This window comes from Gallinula chloropus (genome assembly GCF_964237585.1).
Source record: "Gallinula chloropus genome assembly, chromosome: 4".
Classification (NCBI taxonomy): domain Eukaryota; kingdom Metazoa; phylum Chordata; class Aves; order Gruiformes; family Rallidae; genus Gallinula; species Gallinula chloropus.
Window position 1 is genome coordinate 45,176,630 of NC_140088.1, and position 21,502 is coordinate 45,198,131.

General features: G+C 45.6%; 1 protein-coding gene across 1 annotated transcript; it reads left to right on the top strand.

Moving 5' to 3' along the window:
* Positions 1 to 41: 41 nt before the first annotated feature.
* On the top strand, positions 42 to 21,481 carry DNAL1 (dynein axonemal light chain 1; the record flags this gene model as incomplete). The annotated part of the gene is made up of 10 exons (XM_084263238.1): positions 42 to 597; positions 3,403 to 3,605; positions 4,032 to 4,484; positions 10,027 to 10,065; positions 13,766 to 13,875; positions 14,523 to 14,578; positions 17,301 to 17,356; positions 18,478 to 18,604; positions 18,973 to 19,119; positions 21,435 to 21,481. 10 exons carry the CDS (start codon positions 42 to 44, stop codon positions 21,479 to 21,481), a joined length of 1,794 nt encoding a protein of 597 aa, XP_084119364.1.
* Positions 21,482 to 21,502: the final 21 nt, after the last annotated feature.

Consider the following 21,502-nt stretch of genomic DNA (forward strand, 5'->3'; position numbering starts at 1 on the left):
ACCGCCGTCGGCGCAGCCACTCTCACCCACCGGTCGCCGTCATGTGGAGAGCGGTCGCCGCCGCTTCGTCCCCGGTGCGGGCCCTTTGCCGCGTCTCGCCGCCGCCCCTACGGCCGCCCCGGCGGCGGGCCGTCAGCGTGGCCGTGTCCCCCGCCGCCGGCCTGGCGGACGAGCGGGTGGAGACGCGGGTTGCGGGGTTGGGCCCGGGGCAGGCGGTGACCCTCCGGGCGGTGGCGGCCGACCAGAGCGGCTGCATGTTCCAGTCGTGCGCGTATTACCGTGCGGACAGCCGCGGAGAGCTGCACCTGGGCACGGACGCCTCGCACGGCGGGGACTACACCGGCGTGGAGCCCATGGGGCTCTTCTGGAGCCTCGCCCCTGCCGGCATGGAGAGGCCGTACCAGCGGCTCGTTCCCCGCAGCACTGGCACCCCGATGAAGGTGGAGTTGCTGGTCCATCAGGGCCACAGCCCGCCCGGCACCATCCCCGGGCCGGTGCTGGCCAAGGCCGAGGTGGAGAGATGGTTCACGGCCCCCGGCGTGCGGAGGATCCGGCTGAAGGAGGGAAGCGTAAGGGGCTCCCTTTTCCTGCCGCCGGGTGAGTGCCCCGGCCAGAGCCTTTTGCCCTGGGGCCGGCGGGACCGCCGGCTTCTCTGCCTAGAACAAGGAAAAAGGCTCTTTTGAAAGGGAAAGGTGCAGAGGAAATCACTCGGGGTGTCCGTGCTCCACAGCAGATCTGAGTGCCGACCTGCAGACGGGCGGCTGTTTGGTTGGTTGCTTGTGGGTTTTGTTGTCGTAGTTTGGTTTCTTTTCTTCCCCTTGAACTCTTCGGGAGGTGATCCAGAAGGCTCGTCGGGACACGGCTCTGCTTGTGCCTGGCTACACTGCCTGGTCCTTACCGTTAGGCAGGCAAGGGCAGGAGGCTGCTGTGAGTCAGCCAGAAGCTAAGTGAGAACCGGGGTTGTAGAGTTCACCATGTCGCTGCTCTCAGGCTACGATTTTTCAGTAGGTTTGGTGTTTGCTCTGGACTACCAGCATCTGTAACCATTCAGAACAGTTGATATGTTTCATCATGTGGTAAATCTCACAAAGATTGAATTGAAAAGGCATTTTTCCTCCCTGTGAACCACCTGTCAGTAAGCAGAGCAGCGGAATTGGTTCTAGAAAATGTAGGTGTTTCACCTCTGTTAACACGAGAGCCAAAGCCAAGTTAATACTTGTTATGGTTGGACCATGGTATAAAGGCAAAAGAGACTTCTGAGCAAGTTCTGCCTGTTCTGCTGGTGGGGTGATTGTGCTTTGTGAGGTGTGATGTTCTGATGGACTGCTGGCTGTGCTGGAGAATGAAACCGTACACCCATGATGGTGTTTGTACGCTCGAGCCATGAGTTAAATTTCTACTAGGAGAGCCCTCCATGTTACGTCTAATGTACAACCACTTGGTTCAGGAGAGCCCGTAAGTAGCGCTACGGTTATTAGGGATTTAAGTATTTTCAGTGAATGATTTCCAAACCAATAACCTTTTTATCCATTTAGATACGGATTCAAAGTCCACTGACAAAAAAAACCCACAAGAGAGTGAACTTTGAATTTTGGATCAAATGTTTAGTCAGCATTCTGGATTTTCCATCACTTGAGACATGGTTGTTTTGATACCTTAAGGGATGAGCTGGATTTCTGATGAGTTTAGTGGAAATGGAGAGAGCTGCAAGATGGAACTACACTTTTCCATTTAGCAAGTCTGGAGCTGTAATAGCATGGAAAAGTCTGGAATCATTGCTTAAATGATACTGGCATCCTTGTTGATGGAGGATCCAGTTAGAGCATTACCATCATACCTATCCTTGCTTCAGGCATGGAAAAATGTTTATATTAAGATAGGAATCTTAAATGTGAGGCGTTCCTAGTAAACGCAAGATGACATGAGTGGGCTTATGCTATGATTTTAATGTGAAAGAGATTTCTCAATTCAGGCATAAGGGTTGGGGCAGGGGGTTGGTTGTTTGCTTTTAAGCAGTAGTAAAGTCTAGCCCATTTTATCCTGTTTTTATGCAGAAACGGTATACTTGGGCATGTGTAGGCACTCACAAAGGCAGTGTAGGATCCTTGTGTAAGTCAAAGGTTGTCTTAATGACAGAGAAACACATTCATGGTGGGCTCTGTTCTTCTCATACATTCTTGCTAGAAAGCTTTCCAGGTCAGGGTGATAAATGAGTGCTTTTTTCCCAGCCACCTAGGCTGACTGTTGTAAACTAAAGCCTACTGTTGATCATGGCATTATGATAAATTTCTCCAGACAGATTTTCTCTTGAGTAGAATATTGAACTACTTTGAAAAGATTTCAGAACTTAACCCCAAGCATGTTTCAGTCCTCTTTGACTTCCTAATGCTTTAAGTTAGGAGGTTTCCACCATTGAGCATGTTTTCTCCAAAACTTCCTTTTCTCAGGCGCTTTGAAATGCCAGAGATCTTTTCCTTGTTGCAGGTAGGTAGCGCCAGAGAGCGAATGCACTCTTGCAGAGACGCCTTTGTTGCAGGTTGTAGTGAGCTGGATCTGAGTACATCAGTGGTGACATCTGGTGGCCAGGGACAAAAAAGGGGGGAAAAGAAGTTCCCTGTCTGGGGTCTTTATAGTTCCAAGAGGTAATATCCTTCGCCTTTTAGCCAGAGATCTGCTGACACGACATACAGTAATACCACAACCGACCTTGGCTGCCAAAGCGTGCTGATTTAAAATGCTGGTTCTGATTATTTCTGCGGTGTTGTGGGACTGACTGTACACATATATATGCTTGTTTATCTGTGCGTCGGTCATGTACACCTAACCGCACCTCTAGAGCTTTGTTTTTCCCCCTGACTCTTCACACCTGTGGAGCAGTTCTGCTGCCAAATATTACAGTGTTGATGTTGAGAAAGATCTCGCAAGTCCAGTCGATTGCATCTAGCGATGGTGTCTCTTTGCTGTGCTTTGCCCAACACATCTTGTTCCACAGTCTGTCTGAGTTCTCTAGAATTTACTCTTGCCTCGTTAGTAATGAGCTTGCATTTTGCTAATTAAGGTATCACCACTTTGTGGAAAAGAAGATGATTGTTCTGAGGGTGGGAAGGTTAAGACCATTGAAAAATACATTTAGAACAGGGTTGGGGTTTTTTGTGGGGTGGTTTGTTGGGGTATTTTTACAAACTGTTCACATAGGTTTACAGGAAGGTAAGGACCTATTCTTAGTTTGAAATAGCTTGAGTGGCGTACAGCACTGGTTCTCTTAATCTCTGCTATGCCAATGGAAAAGTAATGAGTATTAATAGAAAATGTCTTAAGCCTTCTATATTTTGTTCACTCTTTGCTAGATAGTTTTCAGTGTCCTGTTTAATAACTTAGCCTCTGTACTGCTCCTTCATACAGGGAATGGCCCCTTTCCAGGAGTGATTGATATGTACGGTGATGAAGGAGGTTTGATTGAATTTAGATCCAGTCTCCTGGCTACCCATGGTTTTGCTGCTCTTTCTCTGCCCTATTTTGACTTTGAAGATCTGCCTAAGGTCATGAAGGAATTCAAACTTGAGTACTTTGAGGAGGCAGCTCGATTCCTACAGCGTCACCCAAAGGTAAGTATAATGAGATATCTCTCAGACAAGAGGCAAGACTTATCTAATCCTTCAACTGCAATTTGTGAGGTTACTTTTATTTGCCTCAGACCTATACAACAATAGGCTTGAATATCCTGCAACCCACTTTGGGAAAAAGAGAGAGTATTTGCATCAACATATGCAGTAGGGATTAAGCAAGGTCCAAGTGATGGTACTGCTTGTGCCTGTGTTATTTGGGGTGGGGGGTTCACAGCTCTTGTTGTCTTTGAAAAATAAGGCAGAAGAGGGAGGAGCCTGGTTCCAGACTGGAGCTTTCCAACAGGTCACATCAATAATTAACCTTTTTCTTTAATAACACAACTCCAAAGCAATTTAATGGCTAATCCCATGATAATACATACTTTCCTTTTTGTCTCTCTTCCTTACCCCCTACCTTATCTGAAGGTGAAAGGACCAGGAGTTGGAGTGATTGGGACTGGGAAAGGGGCAGAATTAGGCCTCTCCATGATTACCTTCCTGCCAGAAGTAGTGGCTGCTGTCTGTATCTCCGGCTGTTGTTCAAACACTGTTGCAGATCTCCATTATGGCGAGATGACTCTGCCTGGGCTGCGTTTTGATATGAATAAGGTCAGTGTTTCTGACGCTGGTGTCTTTGACACCTTTGAAGCTCTGGATGACCCAGCGAATCCTGCAAATTCTCCTTGCACAATCCCCATTGAAAAAGCGGAAGGTCACTTTCTCCTGGTGGTAGGGGAAGATGATCGTATGTGGAAGAGCTCCCTGTATGCCCAGCTGGCAATCGGGCGTCTGCGCCAGCATGGGAGAGAAAACTTTGAACTCTTGAGTTACCCAGGAGCAGGTCACCGAATCGATCCTCCTTCTACTCCCTTTTGTCAGGTAGCTATGGATCGTGTTCTGGGGGTGCCTGTTCTGGGGGGTGGAGAGCGCAAAGCGCACACACATGCCCAGGAACACTCCTGGGGAAAGATTCAGGAGTTTCTGCACTTACATTTGGGATGAACACTTAAGCACCTGCAAGTTATGGCAGAACTGCAGAGGACTGAGCTTGAGCCACCAAAATGACTGGCAAATTGGAGGGACTGAGAGAAGCTTTGAAACAACCAAATAACTACTCAGCTACAAGTATAAACCCAGAAAGAAGGGGATTTATTTGGACTAGCCTAAGTTATTTTAACTAGGAACAGAGAGGTGAAGTGAAACCATGATAAGTAGGCTGCACTGTAGTACAAATTTGACGTCCTGAATTGGTTGTGCTGCCAAGAAACAAGTTTCTGAAGACAGCACTTCAGAAAGCACTTTTCTTCCCCACTTGCAGTATTTAGGACTCATAGAATTTAACAGCTGCCCAGCACCCTCAGCAGCGACAGGATGGATCACACCTTTCTAACAAAAGCTACCTGTAAAGTGGGAAAATGAAGAGTACTTTTCCTGCCATCCCAGGTGAACAGCAGCGCTGGCGCTGTCTTGTGTTAAGGATGCAACCGTCTGTTCTGGAATTTCTTGGGTTGGCATTTGGCACTCAGGGTATTCTGTTTGACAGTTACACTACGTGCAAGTCTTACTTCTCTCTTCACTGCATGTTTTAAACCAGTAACATCTGTCATTAAGTTAGGGATTAATTACTTGTGCAACTCTGTGGTAATGATGTCAACAGATGCTGACAGCTGTTCACAGGGAGGAAGCAGAGCTGAGAGAGAAAACCCAGCCAGTAGAAGATTAAGACTGCCTGGAAAAAGCTGTCACCTTACAGAGATGATTAACTTAGAATCATAATGTTTAGAAAACACCCAAACACAACAAACCAACCAATAATCCACACCACAAAAACCCCTCCAACCCCAAATCTACATCATCTTTTCCATGACTGCCTGAGATTTGGGGCTTTTTTCACCCTCATTAATTTCTGGCTAGTGCCTTATTTCTTCCCACCATTCTGGTAGGAAGAAACAACTTCTCAATGAGTTGCTCTCTCATGAGTGTCATGCTGGAATGGTGCCAGCACTGAAGGCCTGGTTAACAAGGGCCTCCATTTTTACAATTTCTCCTTCCAAGGTCACTCTGTTTGACCAGTTTGAGAGCTGCCTGGGAAGACACAAAACCTTCATTTGTGGTACTCAGTTTTGCTTTGCTCTCAGGGATCTTTTCTCTCCAGTTAACTGTCATTATGCTGCTGCTCAGGTCTCATCAGCTTTCTGCAGCTCTTATTACTCTGTATTATTTGATTGAAGTCACTCCATCACTGCCAACTGAACACTTAATCCATCACTCCTTACAAGAGAAGCTCCATCCTGCTCACTCCACACAAAATGTCTTCACGTGCAATCTCTCTGAACTCTCCCTGGCTGGTGCTTGAACCTCCACTAAAACCAGCAGTCCCAGAATCCAGGGCCACAGCCTGCTGTGGTGTATGGGCGTCACCCCTGGCTAGTACCCTGCCTTTTTTCCAAACCCACTCCACGTTGGAACTGTAAAGGGTTGTGTGAAGGTCTCTGTTCTGCCTTATTATGTGTCTCTTTAGTAGTGGGAGCTGTGCAACTGGGGTAGAGCGGTGCCTCCCCTCACCCTGTTTTGTTACCCTCCCAGTATCGGTTACTCCTGTCTGTGTGCTGCAGTCCTACCTCAGCATATCCATTCCCATGCAAGACTGCAAGCTGGAGATTCAGGGACTAAATGTTTAGTTGTAAATGAAGCAAAATCCAGGTAGCTTAGAAGTCCTCAGACTTCATTTCTAAAGCACAAGCCTTTAAATTAATTCAGTGTTAGATGTTGTCAGACATATGCAATCTGAAAGAGAAGTAAACCACTTCCTTTATTGAAAGGCAAGCCTGTGTAAGCACTTGATGCTTTATTTTTGTTTTGGAATGTTCCTTTATATGGAAAGCTGGAGGATAATCTAAGCAAAGGCAGGAGGAACAATAAAACCAATAGCATTTTACTGTGGCGATCCTTTCGTGCACAGGTCCGGGTATCCGGGTATTAAGTACTTCACAGAAGGGGCTGTAGGAAACCAGGCAACTCCTGCCTGCGTGCTTTGTACACCCACAGTGCTACCTGGAGACCAAAGGTACACCGCGGCCCCTCCGCAGATGATGCGGCTCCTTCCTGAAGCGTACATTGAACCGAGTGCCCCATTATACCGCCTTCACTAGAGCCCGGTTACGCGCCTTGCTCCGCGTGCCTTACCCGGCCAAACCCCGCAGCGCTGCGCAGAGGCCGCTGTCTGGGTGGCTAAACGCGCTGCCCTGCCCACTCCCCTGGGCGCCGAGGCACCGCTGCCCCCGGGCCGCTGCTCCCCCTCAGAGCCGGGCCCCGTTACCTCAGGCTCCTTCCTGGGCCGCGCTGCCGCTGCGCCGCGGGCGGGCCTGGCGCTGCTGAAGCCTTTCGCGAGCATCGGTCGCGGTAACGGCGCCCGGATGGTTCCTGCCGCCGCGCCCAGACTCGCGCCGCCAAGGTACGCCTCGCGGGAGGACCCCCCCACGCCCGCCGCGTCCCACAATGCGCCGCGGACAGCCCGCTACGCGACTTCCGGGATTGGACTTTCCGTGTGCCCGAGCGTCTCTATGATCGCCAGGTGCGGTCGGCTTCGCGCTCGTCCTCCCCGCCCCGACGTGTCAGTGGCGCCGCGCATGCGCGGGAGACGGCCGTGCCATAGCAACCGGAGCGTTAACGGTAGCAACGGCAATGGTGGGTGCCTTCAGTGCCGGCGCGGGCGCCTGGCGGGAGGGCGCCGGGCCTGCGGGGTGGCGGCCGGCCTGGCAGCTGCTGGGGGGAGGGCGCCGGGGAGTCCCCGGGACCGGGCGGCGGGATCTCGGAGAGCGGGGGGAACACGACGACCGGGGCCTGCTCCGCGGTGGGTGGGGGGGGGGAGCTGCTGCCGCTCCCTGGCGCCGTGGGGCGGCAGGGGCCGCGGTGCGTGCGAGTGAGCGGCGTCCCCTCGGGGCTGCCCCCGAGCGGTCCCCGGGGCCCAGCTGTGGCAGTGCCGGCGCTGCGAGAGCGGCAGCGCGGAGCCGAGCTCTTCGCGGCCGGGGCTTCTCCGAGCCGGTGTCTGGCGCCGGGCAGCCCGGGCACGGCCTGAGCTGGGCAGAAGGTAGCGCAGTGCTCGGGCTTTGGCTCCGGCGGGCCTGGGAAAAGGGATGTTTCCGGGATGGGTCCAAGTAGCGGGCAGTCCGGGCCGCCCTCCGGTACAAGCCCGAGCCGGTACGTGTTTTTCAGGCAGCGCTATCTGCGGCTGCCACAGCGATCAGCCTGGTATCTGTTGCTGCGCAGCCCTGATTTTGCTCTATTTAATGTATAAATAAATTTTTGCAAATGAAGGCAAAGTGTCACTGTTTTACTTCTTCTTGGGGGCCCGGCGCCTGTAAGCAGTCTGTATCCAATAGCTGTGGGTTTGGGGGACAGTATTTTCTTTTGTGACTTTTATATGTACAGGGACGAGGGGGGGGGGGGGGGTTCTTCCCCTTAAGGTGTAATGCATCTTCTTCCTGCCCTGTTGATGGTGACAACTTCAGCTATTCATCGCTCGGCACTTTGAGTATTTTCAGTAATACAGCTAAATAACCTGTAGCAAATTCTCCAACATGCTGGTTGAGGAACCCCAAAAATAGGCTTCTCAGAGGGAATTTTCCCTGAAGGAACCTCCCTTGACAGAAGGTCCTATGATTTATTTGGAGAAGATTCAGGTGCACTTCAAAGAGCAAAACAAAATCCCCCATCTTTTGGTAACCCAATATACTGGTTTTCTCATTTCCACCAAATCAGGTATCCCAAGATAAGAAACAAGGCAGCAGAGGGTGGGGGAAGAAGCTGCTCCATATGCTCATGTGGATTGCTAGCTTCAAAGCCCAATCCAGTTTTAGGAGTTTAGAAGAGAAGCAGGTCATATAAATCCGTTTCTGTCTTCAACAGCAGTGACCAAGAGCACGTACCCAAATGCTTAACGATTGGCTACCATCATTGTGAAAAATGCAATGAAGCTCCTGTCCAAAAATCCTGATTAACTGGAAGCCAGCTGTTCTTGCTGGTAGCTGTTAATTGGGAATTAGGAATGTGATCTAAACAGGAGGTGTTTATCTGCAGCAGACACCGAGGTGATCCTGCTGTGGCACAAGTTTGCCAGGTCAAATGGGACCTTGAGTAGCTCTCAGGCAGTATAGACAGGAGAAAAATGAATGTCTGTCAGTGAGGGGAAGCAGCTGGAACATCCAAGGATGCTCAGTGATCCCTAATTGAAGGCACGTACTGATAGCTGAGATGTGTGGTCAGAGTCCTCAGTGTTGCTGGCTCGCCAGGCATCACTGGGTGTTCAGTGACTGCAGCCATTCTAGATGCAGCTGCCTCAGCTGTTGTCTTTCACCACTGAATCCGGAGTTTCCAGGGACCTCAAGTAAAGCACCCAACACTCTGTGACAGAGCTCTGAGATTGCCTGTGGGATTTGGGGTGCGTGTTTGTTGGGTTTAACTTTTACAGTCAGTCCTTTGATATCTGATTACCTGAAAGGCTGCTTCTGTCCACATACAGTAGTAGTGCTACACTGAAGAGCAATAGAGTTGCCCAAACTAGAGTCCTCCTGGTTTTGTAGAAAGGAAGCTGTTGATATCATTTTTTGTAAAAGATTGGTCTCTGGAACCTTTTTAATCTGTTGGATATCTTGGAATATGTTTAATGGTTAGGGTATGTCCTTGCTCTATATATACTACTGGTTTACCTATCATCATGTGGTTTCAATAAGACCAGTGTGAGGCAGAAATGTTGGAGTTGGTGACAAGAGAAAGTTGATCAGTGGGTTGGTCCTTCAAAAGCCATATACAGCAGCTCTTGGGTCTTTCCTAACTGAATAGTAGGCATTTTCACATCGCATGATGTGACTTGACCTGAAACGCCTGGAGGAAAACAAATAGAAACAACCCAGATTGCGCTTGAGTTTTGGCACAAGGTACCTTATTTCTCAGAGAATCTATAGAGGATGTTTCATTCTCTCTGCTTGCTGACTTGCTTTCAGGCAGGAAGTTGCTAATGCATGATAATACAAAGTGTGGGGTTTTAAGAGCATTAGACCACATTTTTCAGTGCAGTAACTTCTTGAGTTGAATTGAATTGAATTGAATTGCATCATCGAAGTGAACAAATGGTGTCCTAAACCCCTGTTCTGCGTGGGGTGTGATCAGGAAAATAACGTCCTTGCACAAAGCAAATTGATTGCTTCTGAAAATGCTACCAAGTACCCCAGAAAATAAAATTACAGAACACTGAGGGGTTACAGCTTTTTCAACTCAGCTGGAGGAATGTCACACAGGAAAGTGGTAGAAGTGGGTAGACAAGCAGGAGAGGGAAGAGGGAAGGGAGAGGAGGTAGGTTTGCAGTGAACAAGCCAACTAAGAATTTGCAATGAATATTCATTTAAATTTGTTTCATTTTTAGGCAAAAGCAACGACTATCAAAGAAGCTCTAGCCAAATGGGTAAGTACCAGAACAGTATTTGCAGTACTCTGTGCCGTGGGTTTTAACTATATTCAGCTAAATTTATTTTTCAAACTCATTATAAGAAATGTCTTTGCTTGAAACAGCTGCTGTAAGAAGTTTCACAAAATAAAAAGTGTTGTTATTAGTGAAGTATAATCCATCCTGTCAGACTTTTTGTGTGCTCCTGTTCAGTGCCTGGTTTGCCCTCTTGCCTTGTTCTGCTGAATGTGCATTGATGGAAGGCCCAAGGCCACAGAGAGACTTAAAGTTGGGGATGTCTTATGTTTGAGTTACACTTTGTTCATTTAACCTGAGCGTAGTCCTTCCCACGGAGTAAACAGAGATGAAAATATTACTGGGCTGAAGTCAGCAGAATGTCTACGATTGTCTCTTAACAAACTGTCCCTGATATTATGCAAAGCTGCACTCAGAACGAGCTTCTCACTGGTTTTTCTTCTGTGTTAATACAGCCATTTGGGGCGGTAACTGACCTCATTTTGGAGCCTTCTGTTTGTTGGCAAGGATGCAGGTGTAATGTCAAATGATGATGCAGGGCGCTCTGGGGTCAGGTTCAGTCCAGTAAAACCAGTGAGGATCTTTCCCCAGCCTCAGTGGATTTTAGACTGGAGCACAGATATGCCATTTGGTATACCTACCTGCACTCTCCTGCTAGTTCTGGCCAGCTTCTAGAGCAAGAGTTTATAAATATTTTGGTCTCGAGAAGATCTGGATGTGAGACAGTGTGGGCAGGTAGAGTTGAAGGGGGGAAGATTTGTACAATCAGCTCAAGGGATTAGTCTGTAGTTAAAGACTACTTGCTTTCTGAATTTTGTGATTGTTCCACACCTTCAGGATTTCAGGGTTATTTTCAGTGATACTGGTACATCCCACAGACTTCACTCCTGTTGCCCCAATAAGAACTAGAATAACTACAATGCAACAACTTGCAGACATGAACATTACTAGAGGTGTAAACTGAGTATTTAAACCTCTAGCTGTTCCTCCCTCACTCTTTCTGATCTCCAAATCCCCAACCTCATGTTTCTTATTAAGGATTTATTTTCCATTTGCTCCTCTGTCACATGTCTCTTGGAGATAGCAGACCTATGCTAATGAGTTTCCATAAATGCTGTTGGTGGGAGCAGGTCTGAATCTTCCTTTTACTACTCGTAATCTAGGTCCATGTGGTTTGTCAAATTGGATCTGAGGTTGTGTGGTGTTCCAGATGTTTTTCTCTTCCCTTTGACATAAAGTTTTACCTGTGCCCTACAGCCAGGGTGGCACTAGTTTAATCAAAGAAACTTTAACTTAGCAAACGTGGAACCCGCTCTTAAAAAAGTATCTGTTCTACCTGTGGTTTCGTTGTGGCTTCTTGTGGTTGTTCAGCTGACCTTTCTCCTGAAGCATGTGGCAATCAGGATTGATTTTCTTCCCCTAAGTGCTCACTGCTGGCCACAGCCAAGGTTGGAATATCACTCCCTTTCATGTTTTTGAGGAAAAAAAGGTAATTTTATTTGTTGTTATAAACTGATAGATTATAAACTGAGTATAAATGCAACTAGCCTTGTACTTAGAAAACAGAAGTTTCACCTTTATATAATGCCTTCATTTGAACACATTCATCATATTCTGGCAAAACATCTGACATAGAATCATAGAATGGTCTGGATTGTAAGGGACCCCAAGGATCACAGAGCTCCTACCCTCCTGCCACAGGCAGGGACACCAACCTCCAGGCCTGGATCTACACAAGGCTGCCCAGGGCCTCATCCAACCAGGCCTTGAACACCTGCAGGGATGGGGCATCCACCACCTCTCTGGGCAGCCTGTTCGAGCACCTCACCACTCTTTCTGTAAAGAACTTCCCCCAACAGCTAATCTAAACCTTCCCTCCTTTAGCTTCAATCCATTCCCCCTTGTCCTGCCATTGTCTGCCTTTTTAAAAAGCTGATTCCCCTCCTGTTTCTCTGCTCCCTTCAGGGACTGGAAGGCTGCAATGAGGTCCCCCTGCAGCCTTCTCTTCTCCAGGCTGAACAAGCCCAGCTCCCTCAGCCTCTCCTTGTAGGGGACGTGCTCCAGCCCTCTGATCATCTTCATGGCCCATGCTTATTTGCTAAATTGCTAATTAAGAGTAAAAATATTATCACACTGAATTTAGACAGAATTTGGACTATAAGTAAATTGCAGAGGGCAACACACTAATTTTATATTAAATTACATTGCCTGAAGTATTTTGGGTACATAAGAAAGAAAATAATGTTATCAAAACCTGATCTTGCGCTGTGGGATTCCTAAAGTCTTCTGGGATGAAATTCATTTCACTACAAAGTAGCCATACAAAGCAGGCCAGACCTTGGCCTTCTCTCTTTTCAGTAGCTGCATAAAAATAGGGGAGAAAATGTGAGTGTGTGTTTTGAAAATGCGGAGTAGATAACTCCTTTGTTAATGGAGGAGGACCTCCAGACCCCCCCCACCCCCGAACGCTGAGTGAATGGACAGAACGCTCCCTTTGTGCTGTTGGGAGGCAGCTGTCAAAACTGGCAGTGCCATGCTTCAGAAGTTTAAAAGTTTTAATAGACTGTGTGTTTTAATAAACCTAAAGCATGGACTGTAAAGAGGAAATTTGTCTTTTGCTGTATTCTCTAGCAGCTGAGATTCCCCCCCGCCCCCCCTTTTTAATGGCTAATTAGGCCACTTTCCTTTGGGGGCGGGGATTTGTAATTCTGTGGAAGTTTTCCCTGGAAATACCCTCCCCTTGTTCTGTTTGTGTTGTGAGTTAGGTGTGAGGACTGAGTTTTCTGGGTGAAAGTTTTCTGTCAAAGTTTTAATGACTTCTGCTCCAGCCTGGCCCTAGTTGAGGCTCCTAGATGTCAGTCTCCATGGAAGCGCCTTCAGCCTGAATTTTAAACCTCCACCTAGTCTCCATTTCTTTATGACAGAGGACTCCTTGATTAAATTGCTCAAGAGTAACACAGTTTTTAAAAAGGCACATGTGATGTGTAAGTTCTTTTGATAGCTTGAAAATGAGCAAAATTATGGAATAACAGCATCACAGAATCATAGGGGTTGGAAGGGACCTCCAGAGATCATCCTGTCCAACTCCCTGCCAAAGCAGCTCCCTAGGACAGGTCGCACAGGGAGTGGTCCAGACGGGTCTTGAATCTCTCCAGAGAAGGAGACTCCACACCCCCCTGGGCAGCCTGTCCCAGGGCTCTGTCACCCTCACTGGGAAAAAGTTCTTCCCCCAACTTGAGGCCATTGCCCCTTGTCCTGTCCCCACAGACACTGAGAAGAGGCTGGCCATTTCCCCCTGTGTCCCACACTTCAGATATTGATAAACATTGATCTGATCCCCTCAGTCTTCTTTTCTCAAGGCTGAACAGCCCCAGGTCCTCGTAGGCGAGATGCTCCAGGCCCTTAATCACCTTCATAGCCCTGTGTTGGACTCTCTCCAATAGATCCCTGTCTTTTTTATACCAGGGAGCCCAGAAATATACAATTAGATATCCTTCTCCTCTTTATTCTACACCAGCAGAAGTCCTGATAAAAACAGTATTGAAAACGCTTTCCCTTTTCTTTTAGTAGCATCCTGGAATTACTTCCACAGTACTTACTTTTATAGTAATTTTTTAGCACAGTAATTTTTAGTAAGCACATGTAGCAGTGAGCCCTTCTTTTCACCCTCTCTTTTCTTTAGGAAGAAAAAAATGGCCAGAAGGCTTCAGAGGCAAAGGAGGTGAAACTGTATGGTCAGATTCCTCCTGTAGAGAAGATGGATGAATCGCTCTCCACACTTGTTAACTGCGAGTAAGTTCAGTTTAAAAAGATTTGGAAACCAAACATTCTCTTAGCTGTCTATTAATTTTCAATGTTTCTGCTGTGCAAGTATGTATTTACTGTGTTTAAGTGTGGCCTTCAAAGTGGCTTTCTCTTTTTCTCAGCTAAGCTTCTCTTTCCACACCCAGTTCCATTTGTAAATTCTAAGATCCCTGTCACTGAACTGACAATACATTAGGGTAGATTTTGTATTGATCTTTGGTCCCAGAAAACTGGTATATTGTTTATTGGCATATATAGGTGCGTGTTTGGAGTCTGTCAGCTAACTGGCACACTTAGGATTATTCCAAAATTTATTTAAAAAAAATTAAAAAAGGAAGAGACCTCACCAGGACTTTCAGAAAGAGCCTTTTCAGAAACAAATGTCCGTGCATGGCTAGGCATGAAAAAGACAATCCAAAATGTCATGGAAGTCATGGTACTTTTCCAGAAGCTAAGAATGTTGCAGAAATCCTTTGATTTGAGGACATTTTGAGTCTGTCTACACATCTGGTTAGTTTACTATCTTAATGAGAGAAGAATTGTCAATTACTTCTAATGCAGTGGTGTTTGGATGTTGGACTGTTCGATACAGTGCTCTCCTGTGTACTGTGAACTGATTGTTCTTGCTTTTAAAGGAAACTATCGCTGTCTACAAACTGCATTGAAAGAATCGCCAACTTGAACAGCCTAAGTAAGTGACAAGACAGTGATTGTTTGTTTCCAAGTTGTTTGGGTAGGACATACACCACAATTTGTTATCCGTGTCCAGCTTTATACTTATTCACATCCTTTTTAATTCCTTCCTCTTAGAATTTTACAAGGGACCTTTAAAACTGTCCATCTTACTGGAGAATGACACCTTGAAATTCATTGGCTTACTGACTTTAGGACATGAGTCTTAATGGGCTGTTCTCAAGACTCTGACTCTGTGGCATGAGTCTGACAAGGAGCTGCAGGTTTGGGGCTGGAGCTTCCAGGCTTTTCTGTCTCCAGATGGACAACTACATCCCATCCCCTCCAACTACGCAGCAGTGGGGCTGTCAAGGAGCTTGATGAACTTACTTGTTTTCATAATGTGCTCAGACTTCAGGAAATTTACAAATACTAATTAAGGGGAAAAAATTCCCAGTAGTCTTTCCAAATAACTGAACTGTAGGATTTCAGTTTAACTCTTTCATGAGCAAAAAAGAATTAGGCAGTTATATATAAAAGCCATGTCAATGAAATTTGTAGTGGGATAAAACAGTCAATGCCTTTAAAGCAAACAGACAAACTAGCCTATCTCTTCAAGGTACAGAATATGAGGAACTGTCCATCTCTGTTGGCTCCTGTGAAAGAGGGAGAAAGTAGTGTTTCCAGTTATGAAAACCAGCCATAATTATTACATGTTTCCTTTTGCTTGCTGCAGAGAGGAAGCTGAGAAATCTTTTTAAGCATCTACACCCTTTTCAGATTAGCATGAATGTGTGTAGCTGATATTGTAGTTACATCAGATAGGTAATGCTCTGTAAAGGATCACACCCCTGTATCCGTACATGTGAGGAGGATGTTTCTGGTGACAGCAACAAGTGGTTTTTTTGTTTTAGAGACTTCCACTTTCCATTGTCTCAGCAGTTCTCATGTTCCATGAGGGAGATCTTTCTTCCTTTTAAACAGAAAGTATCTCAGAACAGGAGTAAGAAAACCAGTAACAGCAGCTTTTTAAGCACTCTGTCATTTTTGTATTTGTAAGTATCCTTTGGTTTCTTACAAATTTCCGAAGCTAGTGTAAATTTATAAATTGTATTTATACAGGGAGAATGGTTAGCTAGACCACAAGAGCTCTCCCTATTGGATGGGGATCCTTAGGGAAATTCTGGAGAATTTTACCTGTTGTAGTCATCAGACTTAGTGGTTATGATTCTTCATTTTTTGAGCATGGTCAGGTATTAAGCTGTTGTGCTTAAAGAGAAAAAGAATTCTCGTTATGTCTGAACTTTTTGATGCAAACTAATCTTGCTTTAGGCTGTTTGCCAGGTGTGGTTTTATCAGCTCTGGTTTCATCCCTGCATTTCTCAGGACAGAACATGCACCTGTCTGTTCTAGCTCAGCCTTGCACCTGCATCTGTAGCAACATCTAGGCACTACATGTGACTAGATACTGTGGAGTATCTGTTGCTACTCGGTCTTGCCATTTATTACAGCACCATCTATTTACAATCATTATGCATGGAAGAGCAAAACAAGACAGTTAAGTACTTGGCACTGGTGAGGCCGCACCTTGAGTGCTGTGTCCAGTTCTGGACTCCTCACCATAAGAAGGACATTGAAGTCCTGGAGCAAGTCCAGAGAAGGGCATCAAAGCTGGTGAAGGGGCTGGAGGGCAAATCCTAGGAGAAGCAGCTGAGGGAGCTAGAAGAGTTGAGCCTGGAGAAGTGGAGGCTGAGGGGAGACCTTATCACCCCCTGCAATTACCTGACAGGAGGGTGTAGAGAGGTGGGCAATGGTCTCTTTAGCCAGGTGACAAGAGATGGGACAAGGGGAAATGGCATGAAGCTGTGCCAGGGCAGGGTCAGATCATATGTTAAGAGAAAGTTCTTCCCTGAAAGAGTTGTGAGGGCCTGGAACAGGCTGCCCAGGGAGGGGGTTGAGTCACCTTCCCTGGGTGTGTTCAAAGAAAGGGTAGATAAGGTACTTAGGAATATGGTTTAGCACAGGACAGGAACAGTTGGACTTGATGATCTTAAAGGTCTTTTACAACCTTGTGATTCTGTGAAGTATTAACGTCGTTAATGCAGTTAAGAAGAAGCATCATGAAAGGTACAGCTCCAAAGTTAACCCAGCTTCATGCTGCAACTCGGCTTTTGCTGATGTACACCTGCCAGAAAGCTTGTGTCTTGTGACAGCTTTGACTTACACCTGTACTATGCTAAGGCCCAGCAAGAACAGCTCACTCGGAAAGGAGTTTTGTCTAGACTAGGTTGAAATGTCTCTCATCTCAGCAGACATATGCCCCATCTATTCTAGAAATCAAACCTGCTGCTTTAAGATTGGAACAACTTTTGCCTGGAGGAGAAGGGATGTGGGCTACCTAAGATCAAAACTAGCAAGTTAACAGTTAGCAGTCAAGTGAACATCGAACAATAATTGGTATTCAGTGTTTTTCTGGACTGAATTTCTACTAGGTAACTTCCACATGAGCAGCTTTGTATTCACAAGCATGTTTTTGAGCTGTCCACTGCATCTATTCCTGACAATCTGTCGGTCAGGAGGTTTTGCTTCTGTTACATCATTCTTCCTTAAGGCAGCCTGTTCAGAGTGCAATTTGATGTGGCATATGGCATTTTACCCGACTAAAGCATCATATTATATTACAAACCATTATTATATTAACAGACATTTATTAACAATAAACTTTTTTTTATTTGTTACAGAAAATTTGAGGATTTTGTCTTTGGGAAGAAATAACATAAAGAACTTGAATGGATTGGTATGTGTCTAGAATGTGGGATAATTTCCCTCTGTTCATAAAAGTCTGTGCTGAATTGACATCATTGCCTAACCATTTCTTCTCTCCTTGCACTGTGATCTGCTCATCCTCTCACACATCCCTTCCAGATTTGCTCTTTTTCTCATTTTTTTTCTTTTGTTTAAACACTCCTTGTGTTTGGAGATTCCTTGGGGCTAATTTACTACATAAAAGGATTTTTGAAAGAGACATTCCATTGTCTTTGACAAAGATGAGCAAAACTTCTATTTGAAAACTATCTGCCTGTACAGCCCTTTAAATTCTACTGGCTTTACATGAAAATAATTCCCACAGGCATGAGGAATTTTCTATCTGCAGATACTTAGGCTGTGCTGCTTTACTACAAACATTGGCAGTCCTCTGAACACACACTTGGTGAAAGTTTGTCCTTCTTATGAAGATGGTGGCAGCACTACAGGTCTGTCAGATAGGGGAAAAACTGTTGAGGAAAGAAATTACATCAGTTTCATTACATTTTAATTAAGGACAGAAGAATTTTTCTTCAATCCACTTATTTATTTATTTTTTTTTAGGTAATACAGAAATTCTTTCCTTCCTCAAGAGATAATGTGTATTTCTCCTGCGAATGTTTCTTTTCAAAGCTATTCCCACCTTCAGAGATGCTGTATCTCTGAAGTGTGAAATGCAGAGGCAATGTGTAATGGCAGGTTTAGAAACACCTCTCTTTTGAGAGAATTATGAAAGCAACTTCTGTCTAACAGGTGGAAGCATACATGAGTCTGAAATGATCATTCCCTCATAATGTATAAACCCCCCTCTAAAGGAGTTGTTGAATCGCATTCGCTTCAGCGCACAAGCAGCCAAATCTGTGTCCTCTGCCCATATGCCTTAAGAACAACTATTCCCACCAGCTGTTCTTTGTCCTACTGTAAAATCGTGACTTCTGTCCTCCTGAATATACTTCAGCTCTTAATTCCTGTGAGTACTTGACATGCATAATTAGGGACTGCTTAAAAGGAAATGAGGCCCGTACCTTAGAGGTGACCTTAGAGAGACAATGTGAAGAATCAGGAAGATAAGATAAGACTTCTGCTTACCTGAGGAGTTCTGCCATTTTCCAGGAGGCAGTTGCAGATACTTTGGAGGAGCTGTGGATCTCATACAACTTCATTGAGAAACTGAAGGGTATCCGTGTAATGAAGAAGCTGAAGGTTCTTTATATGTCAAATAATTTGGTGAAAGACTGGGGTAAGCCACGCCTCTCTGTTCTGTAACTTCTCCTGTAGTACGGTGAATGCATGAGTTAAGTCACCAGGTAAAAAGTAGTTCTGTTTGTCTCACTGATCTGATCTCTCAGTATCCACTCATGGAAGAGAGTAAAAATAGTTTTAATATTGAATTCAACTTCTAAACCACAAGTAGTTTGTTCTTTGAGTTGTCGTTCTTGGACTTCTTTTAAAATGCATGCCTATGCTTTAATCTGATACCAGTAGAAGGCCAAGCAAGCCCTGTCCTGTTGTATCCCATGCTCTAGTTTTGTTTGCAGGGCAGATTTGGTGCAGATGTGCTTTCCGTGTTCCACAATCTGGTTGGTGTTTTCACCTTTGTGGTTGCAGCAGAGTTTGTGAGACTGGCAGAGCTGCCATTACTAGAGGATCTGGTGTTTGTAGGCAATCCACTACAAGAGAAGTACGCCTCTGATCAGAAGAATAATTGGATTGAAGAAGCAAGCAAACGGGTACCCAAGTTGAAAAAGCTGGATGGTGAGTTGGATGGTGAGGCAGTTGGTGTGAGTTAAGAGCACAGAAATAAATTGTAACCCCCTGTAATTAATATTCCTCCCTCCTGTCCTTGGAGTTATTCAGAAATAGTTATTCAGATTCTGGCTGTAGGATCTCCTGAGAGTGATGGATTTTGGAGTGCTGCATCCAAGTGGTTCTGCAGCCGACAGTTGGGCTCTACTCTTCAAGTCATCCAGTCACTATAGGGCATCTAACTAATACTGAATGGAAAGATTTAGCATTACAAAGTTAACAAGGCTTTCATCTGCCAAGTTGAATTACAGTTTTCCTAACAAAAGAGGGTGACATGGTGGAATGGAGATAGACCAGGATATTGCTTCTGGTGCAACGGTGATTTTGAAAGCTTCACGCAGGTTTCCTGAACACCTGAATATCCCCCCTCATCCCTGCAGTAAGCCTCTGTTTGTGAGCTGTCCTCTTTTTAAGTCACTGATATGAAGGTATCTAAAAGCATGTCCTGATTTGTGACTAAAAGATAGTTTTAAATTCTATTTTGAAATGTGTTTATTCCTGTAAACGGAGATGTTCACTGTACGCTGTTACCCCATTTCCCAAAGCAACAAAGAGGAGAGCAGGGCTGGTAAAGCTTATGAAGGGTCAGAGCAGCAGCAGGGAAGGTACAAGTGTAGGGATGGCAACAAGAGGATCGCAGCAATGTGTGGAGCAACTGATGGGAAATTGAAGCTGGATCTGCTGAAGCAGTAGTAAGAATTACTAGGAAGTGGAAGCCTGGTGAGAGAAGTGTATGGCTATGAAGGATGGCCTGCAGTAGTCTGGTTGCTCTTGTTGTAGGAAGCATTTAGAGGGTGAAACAAAAAATGGAACAGGGCAAATACTTGTACAGGCAAAGAGTACAGTACCATTGTTAGTGTAAGGTTAGACCCTTAGTTCTTTAAGCATTCCTGTGGCCTGGAGCAATGGACAGCTCTGAATCAGGGAGGTACACTTCCTCTCCAATGCAGAAAGAGGAAAATATTAAGAAAGAAAACAACAAACCACAGAATGTTGGGCAAAAAAGATGTCAGAAATGCTGTAACTGGCCATAAGGTTCTTGCTGTCACACTGTCCCAGGGTCCTTTATGCTCATGTGAGATAACTAATGTAGGGACCTCAAAATTGTTGGCATGCTCAGAGACACTCTGGAAAAAAATAAGTCCTGAAGGTCTCTTCTGGCAGGTAGGTTTCTCCTTTCTGTAGCTCCCCCGGAGGAACCCTGCTCAGCAGTTAGGGGCCTAAGGCACAACAGAAACCAGACTCTGGTGATTTGATTTTCCCTTTCCTACCTGTGAAAAAAAGAACCATAAGCAAAGGGCTCTGGTCACAAAGCCTTACTGTAGTTCAGGTCTCTGCCTCAAGCTGAGCAAAGCATCAGAATGACCCCGTTCCCGTTGCCCGGGTGCCAGCACAGCAGAAGGAACACACACCTGCACACGCTCCCTGTTCTTGTACTAGTTACTCAGACGTGTATTTGATTGTGCTATTTCAGCATGCTGCCAGCTTGCCTGTACTGTTGGGGTTTGGATACTGTGGGGAAGATTTATAACTTGATAAATCCTTTTGGGGCTATTAGTTAGCATTTCAGTTTATTTTAAATTAACAAACACATCACTCTGAGGTAGTGTGAACCCTGCAGACTGCCACAATCTGAGGTGCCCTTGCTCAACATATTAGTTTAAAAATGATCATTTTTGGTTTTTTTTTTAAATACCCAAGGGGTGGGTATAGATTACGGTGCTACTGTGCAGTGCAGCTTTATTCCATGATGTCCAAGTTATCCCTAATACATGTGGCCACATTGCTTCTTAGATCCACTGTATTTTGTAGTCTGGACTTCCCAGTCTCAGGTATTGGTGAGGAGACATCCCCTGCTAACTGGTCACATTTGTAATGGAAATAGCAGCACAAAGTAGGCGCGCAGCAAGGGAAGGATGATGTGCTGGTTGGGTGGTAGTTGAACTGACATGGTGCATCTCCCAGTGACCAAATTAGGCTGATCTTTGCAGGCCCTGTTTTAGTACCTTTTTTATTCCCTATTATGCAAGAAGTTGGAAAAAAAAATCCTAACAGATCTCATCAATTGTAGGCTTGTTTGGTTAGGAGCAGTTTAGGGATGTAGAAGTTAATGTCAGAAGCAGTGGCAGGAAAGACATTTCTCTCCTATTTCTGCCAGGCCAGATTAGCTTTCAGATCTGTCACAGCATTAATGATCTCTTTCTCTGCATAATCTAGTCATAAATCTTTGCAGAATTTTTTTTCTCTCTCTTTTTTTCTCTTAGGTATCCTAGTTATTAAACAGGAAGACGATGAAGAAGGAGCAAACTGATGACACTTTCTTGTTGGGTAG